The 19,931-nt window shown below is 41.7% G+C and overlaps 1 protein-coding gene across 1 annotated transcript in view; it reads left to right on the top strand.

The window, feature by feature from the left end:
- EP300 (E1A binding protein p300) overlaps window positions 1-19,931 on the top strand; it is a gene marked incomplete at both ends in the record, with an annotated part of 34,400 nt that overhangs the window by 157 nt on the left and 14,312 nt on the right. Inside the window, 17 exons of the mRNA XM_009084254.1 lie at window positions 1,959-2,220; window positions 2,970-3,083; window positions 3,985-4,221; window positions 6,709-6,802; window positions 7,135-7,269; window positions 7,617-7,734; window positions 8,210-8,384; window positions 9,230-9,307; window positions 10,135-10,244; window positions 10,740-10,895; window positions 11,989-12,429; window positions 12,940-13,128; window positions 14,363-14,519; window positions 15,038-15,156; window positions 16,377-16,616; window positions 17,173-17,261; window positions 19,605-19,685. Of these exons, the coding sequence (XP_009082502.1) occupies window positions 1,959-2,220; window positions 2,970-3,083; window positions 3,985-4,221; window positions 6,709-6,802; window positions 7,135-7,269; window positions 7,617-7,734; window positions 8,210-8,384; window positions 9,230-9,307; window positions 10,135-10,244; window positions 10,740-10,895; window positions 11,989-12,429; window positions 12,940-13,128; window positions 14,363-14,519; window positions 15,038-15,156; window positions 16,377-16,616; window positions 17,173-17,261; window positions 19,605-19,685 (2,795 nt within the window). The remainder of the gene's footprint in view (window positions 1-1,958; window positions 2,221-2,969; window positions 3,084-3,984; window positions 4,222-6,708; window positions 6,803-7,134; window positions 7,270-7,616; window positions 7,735-8,209; window positions 8,385-9,229; window positions 9,308-10,134; window positions 10,245-10,739; window positions 10,896-11,988; window positions 12,430-12,939; window positions 13,129-14,362; window positions 14,520-15,037; window positions 15,157-16,376; window positions 16,617-17,172; window positions 17,262-19,604; window positions 19,686-19,931) is intronic.

Below are 19,931 nucleotides of genomic sequence, written 5' to 3'. Positions count from 1 at the left end.
CCTAACATGGTAAGTAGTATGAAAGGCGTCTTCAGAAAATGTTGTAGTGGATATAAAAGGAGCAAAATATTCTGGTCTTGCCATGGTTTTTGCATTTTTTTTGCAGCTGTTATGCCCAGTGTGAATATGTACTCTGAATCTGTACATAATGCACTTGCTTCAGCTTCTAAGAAGGCTGATATGAAGGAGAGGGCTGAGTTGTGCTTTTTGTGTTGATAAAACTGCATCCTCCCCTCTTTGCCCTTTGAACCCTGTTGACAGGGAAAATGAAATGGAGCTCCTTAAATGAAGTGAGCTTTACCACCTGTTTGGACACTTCTCCTCTACCACCCCTTCTTTTATGGTTGCTGGATTGGGCCCCTTCTCAGAGTAGCTCTGTCTGGAGAACTGTGTTCCTGCTTGTACTCACTGATGCTTTTGGGAGAGAGAAGTGTTCCTTCTCACACAGGTATTACCTATGATAGGGTTTTAGAAGCTCCAGTCATGTGTTTCTTCATGAACACGCACAACAGTCCTGATGCCAGAGATTCCCTGGCAATGATAGTAGCCCTGATGCTTTCCTCTTCTCCCTCCACACTGTTACTGCAGCAGGACTTAAGGAAAGGGGAAGTAAGAGTGGTGGGAAAAGTGGATGGCCGAAGCTTATAAATGCCGGTGTCTCACCACATGCCTTAACATCAGATTCCCTGGCTTGAGCTTAACACTGATGCTTCATTATTTTCAAAGCTTAAAATGGTTAGGGATATGACATGTAACGTGTCCTGCTTCCCTCCCCTCCAACTTCCCCAAATGTATATATTTCTTTTAATTCAAGAAACAAATTCTCGTTTCTGAATATAGCTTGTGTTTCTGCCTGCTTCAAATTCCACTCCCACACACCCCCTGGGGAGGGTCAGTTGCTTGATCTTACTAACTGTTGCTGCAAAACCATTTCCAGTTAACTTTAGTACCTTTAAATCAGAAGTGCTCAATCCTGTGAGTTTTATTTAGGATGTTTTCAGTTGAGCATGAAATGGAAGTCTAGCAAACCAGTTGGTTGTATGAACCAGTGAAAAAACAGCCAAAACTTGTTCAGAACCCCAGCTGTCAGGTTTGTGCTCAGTGCAGAGCGTGCAACCCTTTTGAATTTGATCTGCCACCCAACTGAACCTAGGAATGAAGAGCTGCTGCTGTCTTACTTGTTTAGAACTACAGGCTGCAAACATGGCAGTTATGGTCATATTGGAACACATACAAACCCCGAGGGCCTGACTAATTGGTGAAACCTCTGTGTAAAATGAAAGGTATTGAAGAGCTACCAGAGAACTGGGGTTTAGGAATAGGGGTAGCTGAAGTCTAAAGATACGGAGATCTCCAGAAACATCCTCTAAAACCCTCTGGGAAGAGTCTGTTAGAAACTAAAGTCTGTTGAACTGAAGTGATACAAGCAACATAAAGTCCCCAAGCCTCTCTTCTTTGCTGAGTACTCCACAAGTGTCACCTGCAAGAAATACAAAGAGTTCTGAAGAAATAAACAGAAGCAGAGAAGATGCACTAGATGTTGCCATACCTGACATTAGTTCTGTGGCATGTATTATCCTGAAGTTGTGCTTCCTCTCTAGCAGAGTCAGATGCTTGTTTTGAATGTCTGTGTGCAAGTTTGCAGATGGAAAAAGGTTAAATGGTTCCCATAATTTCCCTTATGTTCTTCTTTTCTTGGAACAGTCAAATTGAGATGCCTTATACTGAAATAGAGGGAAAACTCTATTCACTCTAAAATGTGCTTTCTTCTATTAATGCAAGAATTGTGGATGCAACTTCTTAGCCTCCAAAATGAGGAGGAGACTTGAGAACTAAGTGCTACTAATATTTTCCAGTTGATTCTCTTCTTTGACTTTCTTTTGCTGCTGTTTGCTTGCCGTATGAATTATTTTCAAAAATGGATTTGTTTCCAGCAATTTCTTTTCCACCTTCTCCAGGGCCAGCAGCAGGCTCCCCAGGTTCAGCAAGCTGGCATGGGGCCAGCGGCTTCCCAAGGAATGGGGTCTGGAGCACCGACAGCAGATCCAGAAAAACGCAAACTCATTCAGCAGCAACTAGTTCTCCTCTTACACGCTCACAAGTGTCAGCGTCGAGAACAGGCCAACGGCGAGGTGCGACAGTGCAACCTCCCTCATTGCCGAACCATGAAGAATGTCTTGAACCACATGACACACTGTCAGGCTGGCAAATCCTGCCAGGGTAAGTGGAGGAGGGCTTATGTAGATGTGGTTAACGTTTGAAGCAGGAGAAGGGCTCCTAGAAAGATGTGAGCTAGTGGGTGGCTTGAAATGTACAATTTCTTTGTAACTTATCTGTCCCCTTAAGAATGAGACTCATAAGCAACTACTGAGCCTCTAAAGTTTTGCTAAGTTAGAGGGGACTAGATAGCACAAAGAGATGAGTGAAAATCTTTTCCTTACCATTGTAACTTGCTGTAAGATCTTTTTAGGTGTTGCCTTCTTTCAAAGGCAGACACAAAGCAAGCATCTACAAGTAGGAGTCTACCTGTCTCCCTTAATCTGAAGAGATGAATCTCGAACAATAACTAGCCACAAATTAGGCTCCTACTAGTACTGGCACCTCTGTCCTAGTAGCTAAGCAACATGTATGGTACCTTTTTGGTAGCCTAGACTAGTCTGGATTGCGCCAGTTGTTGACACCTCAGTTGCTTGGTACAGTCTGCGTGATGCCTGAGCTACATGGTGTTATCCTTCAAGCCAGGGAGACACAGGCTTGGGTGTATCACATGGGACTTTCACGTAAGCTTTAGTTGAGCCAGTAGTACTTGAGGAAATCTAGCTACGTTTTCAAGGCTAGTTAGTGCTGAACTATTTCAATTAATACTTTATTGACCTGTGTTGATGTGGATCTGTGCCCTGAGAGAAAATATTGCTGCTTCTCCAGTTTGTGTTGACCACAAACAAAGCTTTTCATTCCCTCTTTCTCAGTGGCACATTGCGCGTCTTCCCGACAAATCATCTCGCACTGGAAGAACTGTACGAGACATGACTGTCCTGTATGTTTGCCTCTCAAAAATGCTGGGGACAAAAGAAATCAACAATGTAAGTCTACTGGAGAATTCTGTGCATTGAATGAACCATAAAATGTGTGTTGGTAGTTAAACTTTCTTGCATTCAGGTGATGGTGGTTGCGTTCTCAAGCCCAGGAATGTGTAACATGATTTTCCTCTTGCTTTAGTCCCAGAGTATTTTTGTGTCTGATAGAAAGCTTTCATAAACACTAGCTATATTTATTGGATTTTTCCAGCAGGAGAGTGGTAACGGTGAACAAGTCATAGCTCTCTCAGTCAAGTGATTGGCTTTTCACTACTGCCTCTTCCAGCTGGCCCTTTACTGGAGATAGATGTGCAAACACACACAGAGTTGTGTCATGTCTGATGTTTGGTTTGGTCTTCGTTCTTTGTTTGCATCAGATGTCACTTCCCCTTCTGTTTGTATCCCCTTGGTCTCCCTGCCAAAATGTTTCGCAAGATTTTTGTCATCATGTTACCTGCATGGTTTTCTTTTTCTCCTTTCTTTAATGCTACTGTGGGCTCTTGTCATGTGAGCTGAGATATTTCTTGGCTTAAGAAAAGTTTTTAAAAAAGAAAAAAGGCATTGCAATGGCTACTGAAGAGCTGTGTGTACCCTTCTGCTTTTAGCCTCTGTGACATGGTGTGCCTCTGGTTTCAGTTTGAAGCAAACAGATGTGTCCTAAATATTTAAGAGTGGGATTTCCTCTGAGCAGCAAAAAGGGAAGACAGCATGTTATTGGATTGGCTGGTTGGCTCAAAACTTGTCTGCCAGTTTCATGACAGGTTTTCTAGATGTGGCCTGTTCTCTGCATGCTTCTAGGAGGAGATGTTTTACTTCTGAACAGCCAGTGCACTCTGTCTTTCCCAGTATTTCTGCACTTCTTTGGCTACCTTCTGCCATCCTTGCTAACTTGGTGTGTCTCTTCCAGCGCTGCTGGGCGGAGCTGCAGTAGGACTTGCAAATACAGGCTCCGTGGGCGTGGGGCAGCAGACAACGCCCAGCATAAACACTACCAGTCAGATAGACCCCAGCTCCATCGAGAGAGCCTACGCAGCCCTTGGACTGACCTATCAGGGGAACCAGATGCAGACACAGCCCCAAGCTCAAGTGAAGAATCAACAGCAGGGACAGTCACCGCAGGGTCTGCGCCCTATGAATCCTATGAGTAAGTTTATCTCTTACTGTTAAAATGCAAACTACAGGCAACTTTCCCATGCTACCTCTAATGCAAATTTTCTTAACCTACTGGCTTAATGCTGCTGCTTCATTTGCAAAAGGTATGGCTTTGCAGTGTTTTAGGCTTCAGATAGCAAGCCATTTAGGGGAACAGGAGCGTTAGAGGGCCCAGGTGTCTTCTCTGGGAAAAGTAGTTACTTGGGAAAAATGATATTTTTTTTGAGAACTAATTTTCCAAGACATTTCTGTTTAGGGTGGTTTTGTAGCTTTATAATTGTGTTGTAATGAAAGTTTATGTGTATTGGGGAGTTTTAAATAGGATATGCATGCATTGGAATGCCTGTACTCAAGTGTGCTTCCTTGTCACTCAGAGTGTAGCATTTTACATTTGTGTCTCAGATATGTAATGCCTATTTTAAAAATGAAAAATAGTAAATTCCTGACATTCCCTGAATCCTGTCACATGGTCTCACGTAGCTGTAAATTGACTGGGGGTCTTATGGCACCAGCATGAAAGACTAGGTAAGAATTTGAATTTGAAGTGCAGTTAATCCAATCCTGGCTATTCCTGGTATCAAGTGGAGTCACTTTTAACCCTCAAATCTAATTTTGATAGTTTGAGATTACATCACAGCATTTTTTTCTCACCTGCAGCTCTTTCCTTGAGTTGTGTAAGTAGATGTGAGTTTTTTTAATGGAAAAGAGGGAAGATGAGCTGGTAGTGATTTATGACAAGCTTGTATAGGATTGCAGTGATCCTGCCTATGTGTCCCATGCTGAGCTCACATACAGAACAAGCAGTTGCAGAGGAAAGTAGTAGTTAAAGGCTGCAGTTTGTGTGTTTCTACACCAAAGGGAATACTACTCCCAAGTTACTCAGGAAAAGGCTGTTAGGTGGCATAGACTAGACTCATAGGTTGCATGTGACTTGTGTACTGCAGAAACTTTGCCTTCCAGTCTGTAAAGCAATTTTTAAAAGAGGAGGGGAGGGGAAGAATCCTGAGAGCTTAGTTCTTAAAAAAATTAGGTTGAAGTAGTATGGTTTTTTACTCTGCATTAGTGTTTTACAAACATGAATTTTTCGTGGCTCAAAAATGCTATAGTGAGGGTATTGAAAGGTTATAAGGAATATGATTAGTTTTTCTGAAGCAAAATGGTTCACACTTTATGTATTTATTTATAGACACACTTTGGCCTGTGCATTCTTAGTGGGCACTTCTTGTAGAACTGCTAAGAAAAATCCAGTTAAATGGGATTGAAAAAGCTCCTGGAGAGTCAAGAACTGCAGTTTAATGCAGAAAGGACAAGTGTGGAGAGTGTAGACTTTTGATTATTGCTTCCTTATTAGGAGTGGGTGGCTAAGGAAGGAACTACAACAGGTGAGATAGTAACTGGCAGGTCATGGCCTACAGAACAATAGGGCTAATTTAGAAACAGAATTTGGTGAGGACTGCAGCATGAAAAGATGCAGTCCTAAGTGGCTCAAACAAATGGTTATTTTTGGCAGTTGAAAAGGGAGAGTTAATGCAAAGGTTGACAGTTGTCTTGCGTGGCAGCATACTCAGAGATGACAAAGAATTGGGGAAGGAAGCGAAAGGGACTAAGGGAAGGGAGACTGGAGGCAGCCTTATTCAAAGATTGTTAAAAATACCCAGTTGTGATATTAGAGGTATGCATTAAGCTTGATATACTTAATTTCGGTGGGTTTTTCTTGTTTGCAGTGTGTTATTTTGCTTAAAGTACAGATTCTGTAGGATTCAGGTGTCCTAAATATGTGTGAAGCTTGGTAATGGCTCCACAAGGTGATCTGTTTGGAAGCTCCAGGCAGAAATATGCTGCATTTTTCTTTACTATTTGATACTTAACTGTAGTGTGTGAAGAAAATAGTCAATATTTTTATGGTGATTAAGATCTGCTGTGATTCAGAAAAGCAGATTTTTGGTATGTAAAAAATTACTAGGGGTTTTTTGAGGAAATGTTCATCAGATTTTCCTTCTTACAAATATTGAAGTTAGTTGTATGGAGTGGGTGAGAGGGGACCTTGTCAGATGTAGGAGGTAGCTGATGTATTAAGTTTTTGAAGCCTTTGTGAATATATATCTTGTAAGCCCCTGAATGACAAAAAACCCAACAGCTTCTACATAAAAAAGTGATTTGAGATGCTGAGTCTTTAGCTAGTCACAGGAAAGGACTCTGGGACATTGTGTTTGCAGCAAATCGAAATCCACTTGTTTGCTGAGAAGTTCAGGAAGATGTGCAGAGGAGTAATGTGGTTGATGCTTCGCTTGGAGGTCATCAGTGTTGTGCCTCAGACTCTTTCTAAGTTTGTAAAAGAAAGGGTAAAGAGAGTGATGGGTAATTAAATTCCTTTCACAAAAGTCAGAGTACTTGCAAGTTTAACCCTTGCTGCTGAGCAGTTACTCAGTTTGCACCGTAAATGGGCTCTTCATTTATTCAGTATTTGTCCATTTTCTAGGTGCAAATCCAATGGGAGTGAATGGAGGAGTAGGGGTTCAACCCCCTAATCTGCTGCCTGACTCAATGTTACATTCAACCATGAATTCCCAAAAGTAAGTTGAATTGTTCTTTGTATCCCAGTGATTTTGTTTTCATCTCATGGCACTTCTTGCATAAACAGTGGGGTAAATGCCATTGATGGCTATCTCTGCCTTTGGATTTTGTAGCTTTTGTTGCACTTTTCCAAATCCTTGGGTAGAACAGCTTGTACTCTTTCCTGGCGTTGTTTTGGTGTCTGTGCAGCTATTTCTGCAGAGTTTGTCCATTGATTAGGGAATGGCTGAACTAGCACTTTGTCCTGACATTATTCTAAAAGAGGCTATGACTGTAAGATGACAAAGCTTGGGCTAGACTTTTGCCCTCAATTCTTGCTCTGTTTTTGAAGCCCCATGATGAGTGAAAGCGCCAACGTTGCCAGTTTGGGAGCCATGCCAACAGCTCAACCATCCAATACTGGAATTCGAAAGCAGTGGCATGAAGACATTACTCAGGATCTCCGAAACCACCTTGTTCATAAATTGTGAGTAGCTAATATCGAAATAGTCTCCTGTTTAGGTGAGTTGCTGCCCCTGAGGTGTATTCGGAGGGCAGAAGGAAGCCCAGCCTGCAAAACTAGAGGGCCAGGGAGTGATTTCTGTCAAGAGATGGAGTTACATCTGCTGGTTTGGGGCTGTTGTATTGGAAGTTTCCCACTCCATACTCAAGCCATGTGGGCTGTGTCCCCTGGGAGCAGTAGCAGTGCTGCGGTCTGTCAAAAGATTTGCTGTTTTATCATGTTTAAACCACTGGGGTTAGTGCTGGTGTCCTGGTCTGGGGCCATCCTAATCACTTGCATGCACTTTATATTTTTTTTTCTCCCCTCTACAGAGTCCAAGCCATATTTCCTACTCCTGACCCTGCAGCACTGAAAGATCGTCGTATGGAGAATCTGGTGGCATATGCTCGGAAAGTGGAGGGGGATATGTATGAATCAGCAAACAGCAGGGTGAGATGCCATTCCATGTTGTCCAGTCATGTGTATCTCTGCCTTGATGCCATAGTGATTGGGGCAAAGAGGAGTGAAAGCACAGATGAGACTCCCAGACTGAGTGTGTTTAGGGGCTGCTGAACGGAGTCTAGGAACCAGCCAGCTGCAGGCTGCTGCTTGGGTGTGCCAGAAGTCAGTGGTTTTTTGCCTGAGACTTCTTGGTTCCCTGAAGGCAGAGTCAAGGTCTTCACTCTGATTGTCCCATAGAAGTGTTGGACATGAAAAGAGAAATGTCTGGTGCAAATCTAATGGTTGAGAGCAGTGCCCTTTGTTGGGCTCCTGTGTGCCTGACAGCCCTTGCCAAGGGGGAGGCCCCCCCCAAACCAGAATGGGTGTGTGTAAGGCTGTTTTGCAAGTTTGAGTCACTGAGACATGTTGCCTTTTCCTAATGTGTGTGTCATCTCCTTTCCTGACTTGTATTCCTCCCCAACAGGCAGAGTACTATCACTTGCTAGCAGAGAAGATCTATAAGATTCAGAAGGAGCTGGAGGAGAAACGAAGAACCAGGCTGCAGAAGCAAAACATGATCCCAAATGCTCCAGGCATGCCACAGGCTCCCATGAGTCAAGGGCCCAATATGGGACAGCCACAGCCAGGAATGTCTGCAAGTAAGAACCATTGGGTTATACACTACCTGGTGCAGGGGAATCCTGTGCTGCCACTTTGGTAGGCTGATGACCATTTAGCCCTTCATGAGTACCTGACTTGCTCAGAGTTAGAGAACTTTCTCCTTTTTGTTCAGAAGCACTTGCCAAGTCTTTGCTTTGCTTATGTGCTAGTTAATGGCCGTAAATTATCTAAAAGCATTCAGTCTTTTAAACAAATTGAAATACTGTAAATCTTCGTGCTTGCTTTTGAGGTGGAGGGAGTAGAGATTAAGTTGCAATCATAATGTCATAGAACTTCAGTCTCATTGGATTCACCTCTGGAATTAATTGATTTAATGATAACATCAGTTGCTCTAAAAGAAATATGTTGTCATAAATGCTTAGTTGTTTAGAATGATCATCGCTGTTATCACTGTTGCTAAACAGAGTATGATGATTGAAGTGCTTAGGTGTTTATGCCTTTGAAAGTTTAGTTGGTGCTTGTACAGTTGTCTGTAGAAGTTCTTTCTGTCTGGAATGTTCATGAGCTACTGTTCGTTGCTGTACCTTGATAACATACTTCAAATTTGTTCTCAATTACTGAAAGCTGACTCCACATCAGAGGATATTTCTGTCAATACTTACTATATTTTCAAAGAAGTTTTTGGTTTTGTTTCACACTTTGAGGTGTCTTCAAGAGTGTTTAGTTACTAGACTGTATACATTTCTCTTTTTATATGTTTTTAATGCTTTTTTTATACATGGATTTTATTGTGTAATTCTCACTAAAATGTTTGGTGGATAAATCCCGGTGGTCTTCTAAATGACATTGTCTTAATTCAAGATCTTTTTTTTTTTTTCCCCAGATGGTCCTCTTCCTGACCCAACCCTGATACGTGCCAATGTGCCAAACCAGATGATGAATCGCATGCAGGCGCAGCCAGGTAAGTACTTGAAGAAAATTTACTACTGTGATTCTGAAGGAATCTTGGAATTGGGGAGCTGTTGCTGAAGTGTCATAGCCATTTTTTATCATGTGCAGTTTTTTCAGTTGATTAAGAAAATATCTATATTGTATAATATTTATATAACTATATACTATATATATAAAGCCCTATGTATCTCTAATAGTGTCTCATGGTCTGGTGAATTTGAGCTGCCTGTTGGCTGCTTGCTCTGTTAAATAAAGAGCTTGATGCTTTTGGGATTTCTGATGGTGTGTACGTAGGACGGTGGGGTCAGTCGAACATGGTGAGCCCAGCCAGCTCAGGTGAGAGCATGTTGGTGGCAGAGCAAATGTGGTGAGAGTTTCTGCTCTGAAGCAAAGGGCAGAAGCTTTGTTACACATTCAAGGCTTATAACAGAGAACATGCGAAGTACTTTAGGAAGTGAAGATACAGTTTGAGTTTGAATAAGTGAATTTCTAATATGCAATTAAGATAATGTAACTTTCTGTGGACAGTTCATCTTCAACAGCAGGTGTGACACTTCATTGTTCTTCTTGTATTCCAGTGGTTCTCAGACTTAAAGTTTTAATTACAGTGGAAACAAGTCTTTTGAGGGGAAAGGACTTGTCTTGTATTCTGAAGGAGTATGGTAGCTTGGACACTATATTTAAAAGTTACTCATGTAACTAGTTGAAAGAAGGCAATATTTGCTTGAAAGCAAAATTAGGAAGAAATGAACAGCATTTTTTCTCAAAATGTTGAATGGTGCCCAAAGGAGGATTCAGGCCTTTGTTTATAAATGTTTTTTTGGCACAAACTCACAGGAATTAATCAGTTTGGCCAGATGAACATGCAGCTGTCGCCGATGGGACCCCGGCAAACCCCTCCTCTTCAGCACCCTGGACAGCTAAGTCAGGCCGGGGCCATGAACCAGGTCAGTGTGACTTCCCTCCAGGGTGTTGAGCTCACGGGTTTGCTTCTCTTGGCTGTGGTTTCCTTAAAATCACTAAATAAAAGAAATGTAAAAATGAATCAAGCATCACTTCATTCTCTTCGCCCTTCGGTTCCTTCCGTTGCATCTCCTCTCAAAGATCTGTCTGATCTACAGTAAACCTTTAGATCTTTGTGGTAAAAATTGCCTAGAAATTAAGTTGAAGTGGCTTTTAGTTGCATCCTTAAAACAAGGAACAAAAATAAATCTTAAGTCAGTCCCAGGCTGAAATCAATATCTTTTTAATTATAAGAGAAATCATCGTAATTTCATAATTGCAAATTTGAGAGGAGCTGTAAGCAGAATTTCCATGTTATATCCTACTGATAAGTGGCAAGCATCAATTTCTACAACAAGATATATGGGTGGGTTTTTTTGTGAAACATTATGGAGGTTGTATGCACATTGTGTGCAATGAGTTCCTTTCTTTTCCAACAGATGGGATTTCCTTCCCGTATGCAGCAGCCAGGAGTTGGCCAGGCGTCTGGTCAGAACCAGTTTCTGCAACAGACTCAGTTCCCTGCTTCTTCCCCGGGAATGAACACAGCGAGCATGCCTATGACCCAGCCTGGCAATCAGACACCAGTGTCTCAAGTAAGTTCCTGGTTTCTGGAAGTGGTGTCAGTGGACTGTTACTGTTTACTGTGTACTGGTTACATTTGTTCAGTTTCTTGTAATGGAGAACAACTTGTTTTGTTCAGAGGCTTCGGAATTAGAGCCCACGAATTCATTTGTTGCAACTCTGTTGCACTTCTGCCTTTTCCTGATGTCACACTGGGAATGACAAAGGGTGAAACATTGTTGACTTGTTGTCAGGCTTAAGTGTCTGTGTTACAGAGAAAGTGTTTTAGGTTTGATTTTTTTGGAGCAGAAAAGAAGAAAAGAAATTGTGCCTCAGCATGTGGTAGTTAAGAATCCCTTGCTGAACAGTGAAGCAGCAAAGCCTGAGAAATTAAGAGGTGTTGGAATAAGTCATAAAAAGGCATGTCTGTCCAGGACCGATGTGTGTTGCAGGCTTTGGGGGTTTAGGAGGGTTATCACTACTAAAGGTCTGAACTTACAGTCCAGCAGTTTCCTTTCTGTCCTTTCCCTCTCCCTTTTCAGCAAGAACCTTTCAGGCCAGGAAGAAGTAGGGAACGTCAGTTTGCTTCTCGTTGATGCTTCTTCCTAGTTTGCAGGCAAGATTATTGTGGAGTGACAGCTTTTTTTCCTTGACCAATACCAGGTTTTGGATAATTTCATAATGGTGCAGTTACAGCTGTACTTATTTGTGATGATAAATTCAGTTTCTAGTCTTGTGGGTGGGGGCATGGGCACACTAAGTGTGTTTGAATGCAATTTTTCACTGGGGCATTGTCTTGTGTTCAGGATATACAAATATGCAGTGTTAGAAAGTAATGCTTTGCAAACTGGGAGCAGTGTAGGTGTGCCATTCTTTAACTATATCAACAAGTCTAAGTTACCCTGTGAAACTTCTCTAAAAGAGATTAATAATTTACAAAACAGCCTTATGCTTGTATAGAGCAAAATAAATCAGACCATTTCTGCTTTTGAAAGAGTTTTTAAAAACAAAGCAGATAGTTTGTCACACTTTTTAAAGTGTGCTATGAGAAACCAGCCATTTGACAGTATTTTCTCTTGCTTTTCTGTTTCAAGTCATGGCAAATGTGTCCCTGTTTTCCCATAGGCACAAATGACCAGCGCTTCCTGTCCTGTGAATTCTCCTGCAATGGCTCCAGGTTCTCAAGGGAGCCATATTCACTGCCCACCTCTTCCACAGCCTCCCATGCACCGAAATTCTCCCTCTCCAGTACCTAGCCGAACCCCAACACCTCACCACACACCCCCAGGCTTGGGATCACAGCAACAGCAGGCAGCAGCAGCTGCCACGACTGCCCCCACACCTGCTCCTCAGGCAATGCCACCTGGACCACAGTCCCAAACTATGCACCCCCCTCAAAGGCAGACTCCAACACCTCCACAGGCACAGCTGCCTCCACAAGTCCAGCCTCCAGTTCCAGTTACCCCTTCTGCAGAGCAACAGCAGCAGCCCCTGTCACAGCAGAGCACGACTGCATCTGTGCCCACACCAACAGCACCACTGCAGCCTCAGCACCCTACAACACCTGTAAGGAAATAATTTAATCGTGCTGTCTGTCCAAATGTTGAAGTGTAAGGTTTAATTTTCAATTGTTTCGTTTTGTTGGGTTTTTTGTGCTCCTGGCATGGCATGTTTAATATCAAAATGGTGGGTTTTTTGTATTGGGGGAGTAAACTTTTCTGTATCAAGATAAGTCTGTAGATCATCTGGTGTTTGTAGAGAGGGAGTGTTTTTCAGAATTCTGGTGCGTGTTTTGAAATTCACTGTGAAACAGATTAGATTTTTTGTTATGTCTATGTATGCATAGTGCTTGTATACAATAGGGAAACAGTATGATATTTTCTGTATACTAGACCTTCTAGTATATGTTTCTGTTGCATGTTTTTCTATAGTTGGAGTTGTATGACAGTATGTTCTTCAGGGAAAGCAAATAGAATGACTGGAATGCATTTAAACTTGGTGTGAACATAGTATAGGTAAAAAGTAGACTAGAGAAAGAAAAGAGGCATATTTGTAATGTGTGTTTTGTTGCCTCAGCTTTCGCAGCCAGCCGTAAGCATTGATGGGCAGGTATCCAACCCCCCATCCACCAGCAGCACAGAGGTGAACTCTCAGCAAACTGTTCCAGAGCAGCAGCAGCCACCCATGCAGGAAGTGAAAATGGACATGAAAACAGAGGAAGGGGAACCAGAACAAACTGAGCTGCAAATGGAAGAGAAATCTGAGGTGAGATTGTTGACCAGATGTCAGGTGGACTATCTTCATCTAGTGCTTCTAGATCATAGAATCATCAAGGTTGGAGGAGACCTCTAAGATCATCAAGTCCAACTATTAACCTGCTACTCTGCTGTAACCCCTAAACCCTAAATCATATCCTCCAGCACCAGGTCCAGATGCCTCTTAAACACCTCCAGGAATGGTGACTCCACCACCTCCCTGGGCAACCTGTTCCGGTGCCTGACCACCCTAACAGGGAAATAATTTTTCCTCGCATCTACTCTGAATCTCCTAACATCTAATCTGAATCTCTGGATTCTAAATCTATCTAGATTGTAGATGTTTTGTCTCTATGCAAGTCATTCCTTCCAGAGTTCAGTGAGAGCTGTAGGTACTACCTGCTGCTGCAGTTCTAGTTGTTTTTGTCTTTGATTCCTAGAGAAGGGTCTATGTTTTCTGGGAAACCTGTGGTAGAAGCCAGTAGTCACAAGAAATGACCATGATAATGTGATTGCAGCTGTGAGGCTTTCCTTTGGTAAATGCCAATGTAAGAATGCACTCAGGTCAGTGCTACAACTAACTGTTAAATATAAGAGCAGCAGTTACTAGGGTGAAAGGAAATGGCTGCAAGTTGTGCCAGGCAGCCTTTAGATTGGATATTAGGAAATGTTTCTTCACTGAAATGGTTATCAAGCATTGGAACAGGCTGCCCAGGGAAGTGGTTGAGTCACCATCCTTGGAGGTACTTAGAAGACTTGCAGATGTGGCACTTAGGGACATGGCTCAGTGGTGGACTGGGCAGTGCTGGGTTAACGATTGGACTCAAATTATCTTAAAGGTCTTTTCCAACCTGAGTGATTCTATGATTCTGTGTGTGCACAATGGAATGCTTTACTGGGCTGTTACCACTTGTCACTGAGGACAGCTAGGAGTGTGACTTCTAGTAGGGTCACCCTGGCTGTCCTGCTGGAGAAGCAATTGCTAGAACTGCCTGAAGAGCTGAAGGGGTAACTGTGTCTGCTTGCAGCTCAGAACTTGTTAGCAGCTCATCATTGTTACTACTGCAGTGTTTAAAGATGCCTTTAACACATCTGCTCGAGTTTTAGGCAAATTTTGACTAAAAAGGGGATACTCTTAACCTTGGGGAAGAGTAGTGGGCAGGGTGACATATGAGTTCAAAGGACAGATGTGGATGGATGAACTCCCAGGAGACTTAAGTGACAGGCTCCAAACTACTTTCCAGGTGAAAGTAGAACCAGTTGTGGAGGAATGTAAACCAGACCCAATGGAGCAAGAAGAGAAGAAACCTGAAATGAAGAGTGAAGTACCAGAGGGGGAAGAAAGACCTACAACTCCAGCTACTCAGTCTTCTCCAGCAGCTGGGCAGTCTAAGAAAAAAAGTAAGCAGGAACACTTTTGACTGAAATTCACTGCATCTCCCTAGAGAAATCTGAGGAGGAAAAAACCTCTGAGCTTTCCTTTTTGGTACTTAGTAGGCTTATATGAGTTGTTCTTTGTGACTTTTGGACTAAAATATCTCATAATACATGCGCTTATAATTGGCTTTGGGCAATTTCTTTAAGGCTTTAGAATTAGTCGCTAAGCCTTAGTAAAATTGTCAATACAACGAAGATTTGAAATAGTTACAGATTTTCTAGATAAGTTTTTTTTTCTTGGAGCCTTAGAGAGGGGCTGCATCTGGAATGTAAACTGTCTCCACTCATCATTTTAGCAGTGTCTTCCTATGATCCCTTTTTAATATCTTCCTCAGCACTCAGTGATGCAGAGGATAAACAAGCCATGCTAAGTACCTTAAACCCATTGTCTGTAGTTTTTTTCTGCAGACCTCTCATTTTCCAGCCGGTTTCTTCCTTCCAGCTGTTTCTGCTGTCTTTCTAATGTTGATTGTTTTTTGAAGTTTTCAAGCCAGAGGAGTTGCGGCAGGCGCTTATGCCAGCACTGGAGGCACTTTACCGTCAGGATCCAGAGTCTCTTCCATTTCGACAGCCTGTGGATCCCCAACTACTAGGAATTCCTGTGAGTGTCTTAGCAAGATACTTTCCTGACTTTAAGTCAGAACTACTATGTTTTGATGTACCTGTTCTCAAACAGCTTCGGTCTGTCTTGTTAACATCTTTATGTTGATGTGTTTGGACAAGGTTAGCTTAGGCAGTAGAATATACAATGTCTGACTTTGGAAAGTTTGTTTTTTCAAAAGTTTGTTTGGTTCTGTGTTGCTGTTGATAAATAAGCAGATAGGTCATGCACTGAAGTGATTGCCAACAGATCCACAGTGTTCTCTGGGCTTTTTATGGTTGTTGCTTCATGCTTTTATTGCTGAACTTTGTAGGTGTTTCTAACCATGTATACAGCTTGTCTGGAGATGTAGGAAATTAAGCTGATCAAGACCACTTAAAAAAAAATCCATCAATGATTATTAATTTATTGTAGGAAAGGAAGAGACTATTCAGGTTACAGATTTTGTTTAGGTTGCATTTTCTCCTTGTTTTAGAATTGTTTCCAGAAGACTTAATCATCCTTCAAGGATCTGTGTTTTAAACTCTCTGAATTGACCACCCAAGTTTATTATATATAAACAAATATGTATAAGTAGAAGTTCTACTTAGGTGCTTTGGCCAACATTTTTTGCCTGGAAGAGTTTTTGTTTGGTTTTGGTGTGGGCTTAAGGCAGACACTGCAAAAATTCAAGGCCTGCTGTATTACAGGCATTTATGCAGCTGCTCATATCTGCTCCTGACTGTCGTATTCTGCAGGCTTTTGTAGGAGAAGTTGCCCCATAATTAAAGGTGGATTGGAAAAAGGCATTTTTTGTAGTGAAGACATGATATCTTTTATCACGGAATAAAGTTATTTCATTTTGTTAGGTTATCTGGTCTACTAAAACCAGTCGCTTTCTATTAACGCTCTTGTGTGTATCTCCAGATCATAATGGCTGCAAAAACATCGCTGTTTCCTGCTTTTTGCAATAACTTGTTTTGCTGATTTGAGTGGCTATATTTCATCAGGATTGAAGGAGCAGCAGCCTAAGAAATAAAGGAATAATGAAAAGAAAGCACTGGGGAATGATATGGTATTACTTAGAGATTGCATTGTGTGTGTCACAAGCAGTTTGACAATCAAGTCGGGGAGGAACCTGTTTTTCTTGATGAGAGGAATTTATATGCTGAGAATGCACACACTGCTGTGTCACAACGGAGTTCTGTAGTAATGTTTTGATGTGCTGCTTATTCTTGCAGGATTATTTTGACATCGTAAAGAGCCCAATGGACCTTTCCACTATCAAGAGGAAGCTGGACACAGGACAGTATCAGGAACCATGGCAATATGTAGATGACATCTGGCTCATGTTCAATAATGCCTGGTTGTATAACCGCAAAACATCCCGGGTATACAAATACTGTTCCAAGCTGGCAGAGGTGTTTGAGCAAGAAATTGACCCAGTTATGCAGAGCCTGGGTTATTGCTGTGGAAGAAAGGTAAGAAAATAAATATCTTTAGCCTGTTCTTGCTTCCTTGTATTGAAGGGGAAAAATAGGACATTTGCAGTTGTTAGCAGTTACAGTGTGTCGAAAGCTTCAAAAGTTTGCAGGATTTAGAAATTCTGAGTAATCTGATTTTTGAGGGGTTTATGGATCTTCCAATTCTATCTTGTGCCTAAATCATCAATGTGTGTATAAGCCCTTGGTGGGAAAATTCAGTCACTAAAAGCTTATTTTGACTAGGGTGAAACCATTTGCTGTTGCAAATTAAACAGGTGTGGTTTTGTCACTGCAGCAGTAGTGCTCTGTTTTACTGTGTATAGAGACTGTTTCCATTGTCTCAGTTCAATACACTTTCTGTCTTTGGAGAAGAGCTCACAAGAATAACAGCCCACTGAATGTTTTTTTATGACTAGCACTGCATACCCTTGGTTGTACTGTGCGACCTGTGCACAGAGGAAGGTAGAAATGTTAGTTGTCTGGGTCACTCTTGCTTCCCACAGTGAGCAAGTGCAAACACACGAGTACTAAGATGACCCATTCCTCTTTGCAGTTGGAGTTCTCGCCGCAGACTTTGTGTTGCTATGGCAAACAGCTATGCACAATCCCTCGAGATGCCACTTACTACAGTTACCAGAACAGGTAAGGAGAACTGCTGGTGTGGTTCTGTGCATGCTGCGATCAATCTGTTACGGGCGTGCATGTATTTACATGGACACCCTCTTTATATGTGTACACCTTTGTGTTCAAGAATTACAGTTTCTGCTGGAAGTGCTCTTGACCAGTTTGCTGTGTGTGCTAGTAATGATTTCTTCCTGCAAAAGTTCACTGCGGCCTTTGCTCGTCCTCTTTTGTTTGCAGAAATGTGGTGTTTACTACATTTTTATCCTGCAGTTAATTAAATCTTCGCTTCCCTACAAATCATATATACAAGTCTGTTGCCTTTGCTTCCTACTGTGCAGCAGTATTTTTCATGCAGAACACTGAGTAAACTATGCAGCGAGTATATTAATGCTCATAATACACATTATTCTTGGCAAGTCTTTGTTTTTCTCGTGATGTTAACACTGAGGAACAAACTTAGCTTTGTGTTGTGCATCTTAATTGGAAGATCTATGTATTCAGATCTTCAGCAGATTGATGCTTGCTTTTCCTCAGGAAGTTTCCTAAAGGGAATTGTCTTGCAGTAGCTGTCAGTAGCTCTGTAAAGTGCTGTCACTTCTACAGCTCTTCTGAATATCTTTCTTACTTGGGGTTTATTAAAGGATTTAAACGTACTTAACTTCTGAAAGAAGGTTTCTTGATAGATATCTCTGCCAGTTGGGAAAGTGAGGCAGGAAGAAGCAGGGAAATACATGCTTAAACATTCCCATATCCCCATGCCTGTCACCTTTTAGAGGAAAGGACTCATTATCTCCAAACCGTGTCACCTCCATCAATTTATTTAGTCCCTGCTCTCTCCATTCTTTCCGACACCTTAAACAAATACAAAACCCTCAAACCAACCAACAAAAACACTATGGATTTTACCTGAAAGCCAAGAACATTTCTGAGGCACCTGTCAGGTGAAAGCAATCAAAGAGCCGCACAAGTTATTTCTTAACCTTCTAAGGTTTCAGAAAGGTTTATAGCAGTGAACGGTGGTTTATAAGCTGACTTCCTTCTACTTCACTCCTGTAGTACCCCATAATAACTGTTGTAGTTTTCAACTGATATATTTAGTGCAGAGCTTTTCATATCATGTCAGTATCTTCTGCTTATGTTTGTCTATGGGCAAGTAAGAGGTGGACCAAAAGACCATTACTCATGTTTGCACTGTAACTGTGCATACATATGATGTGTAGATTGCTATATATGCACATGCATATATGTATCTATGGACTGAAATATACAGTTCCAGAAGCACTGTTCTTTGCATTATCTCAGATGCAAAGTGGGAGAGGAGTTGAGACCTGCCTTTTTAGGCTAACAGCTGCTGTAGCATTGGTTTGTGTGGCTTTATAAATGAATTTGTTTGTGCTTTCTTTTATTTCTTTCTATTTTTTTTGCTGTCTTATGCACTCAATTAACATGGCTTAGTAACGGAGAGGCCACGGTTTTGGAGCATTTTTGGGGGCTGGGGTAGAATCTCTATTCAAGAACAAATGAAACCTTGCTTGCTGTAGTGATGGCTAGACTGTTCTACATGCAAACTGGGTTGTGGCAGAATCATATCCATGTAGAGAGTTTGACAGTTCTGTTCATTAGTCTGTAAGAATTTTGAGGACAGATTTGATTGTTCATGAAGCTTCTGATGTTTAGCTTTCCCTTTCAACCGGGAGAGAATCCTGTGACCTTTCAGCATTTATGCTTTTAAGATGGAAGACTACCCTTCTTCCATTGATTTCATGCAGATCCTCCTGCCAACAGAACTGCTGTGCTGATGTACAAGTCAGAGTAGCAGTTCCTTCCTTCCTTCTGCTCTTTCCCCCTTTCTCATTTTAATTCTTTGCTGTACGTGGCATGGATTATTAAAATGAAGAGGGTATGGGTATGCTAAAATGGAATACTCTTGTTTAATTTGTTTTAATCGTTTGCTGCTTGTGAACCCATTTGAGAGATTTAATGCTAATCTGTGTTTTGCCTTGGCTTTCTGCTTTGTGTTGTCTTGTCTTGCTTCTATGTTTTTGGTTTTTTGTCCTGCAAACCCCCATTTCTTTGTTTGTTCGTGTGTGTGTTATTTTTTTTCATTTCTCCTTCATGCTTGTCATTGTCTGCACTTGGCTTTGATTGCGCAAAAAAAAAATCCAACCCAAAAAACCAAACCAACCAAACACAATGTGGGGCCCATAAATCTGCATCATTGAATATCCTTGTCGCCGTTGATGACCTGCTCTCTGCTCCTGTCCCTTCCTTGGCCTGCTGTGATTGGTGGCTCCGTTGCTTGACTTGGGCTGTGTTGTGTGGATGGAGCAGTTCACCCAAATATGGCCTTCTTGCTGACAGGTATCATTTCTGTGAGAAGTGCTTCAACGAAATCCAAGGGGAGAGCGTTTCTCTGGGAGATGACCCATCACAACCTCAAACGTGAGTTGTTTGTGTTTGCTTGGGCTGTGCATTTGTAAGCTCTGTCACGGTCTGCAGTGCTTTCTCAAAGGGAAGGACTTTAGATTCAGGTGTTTAGGTTAGTAGAAGGTGGATGAGATATTAATCATAAGAGCCTAGACCTATGCTGTAGATTTTCTTTTTTAATGTAAAATATGGACTGACTAAGCTAGTGAAAACATAAGCTTAAAATTATAATTTTAATAATTATTTAAAATGTAATAATAA

This window comes from Acanthisitta chloris, unplaced genomic scaffold, assembly GCF_000695815.1.
Source record: "Acanthisitta chloris isolate BGI_N310 unplaced genomic scaffold, ASM69581v1 scaffold24780, whole genome shotgun sequence".
Taxonomy (NCBI): Eukaryota; Metazoa; Chordata; class Aves; order Passeriformes; family Acanthisittidae; genus Acanthisitta; species Acanthisitta chloris.
The sequence above is the reverse complement of the archived record's forward strand: the minus strand, read 5'-3'. Positions and strand labels throughout refer to the sequence as shown.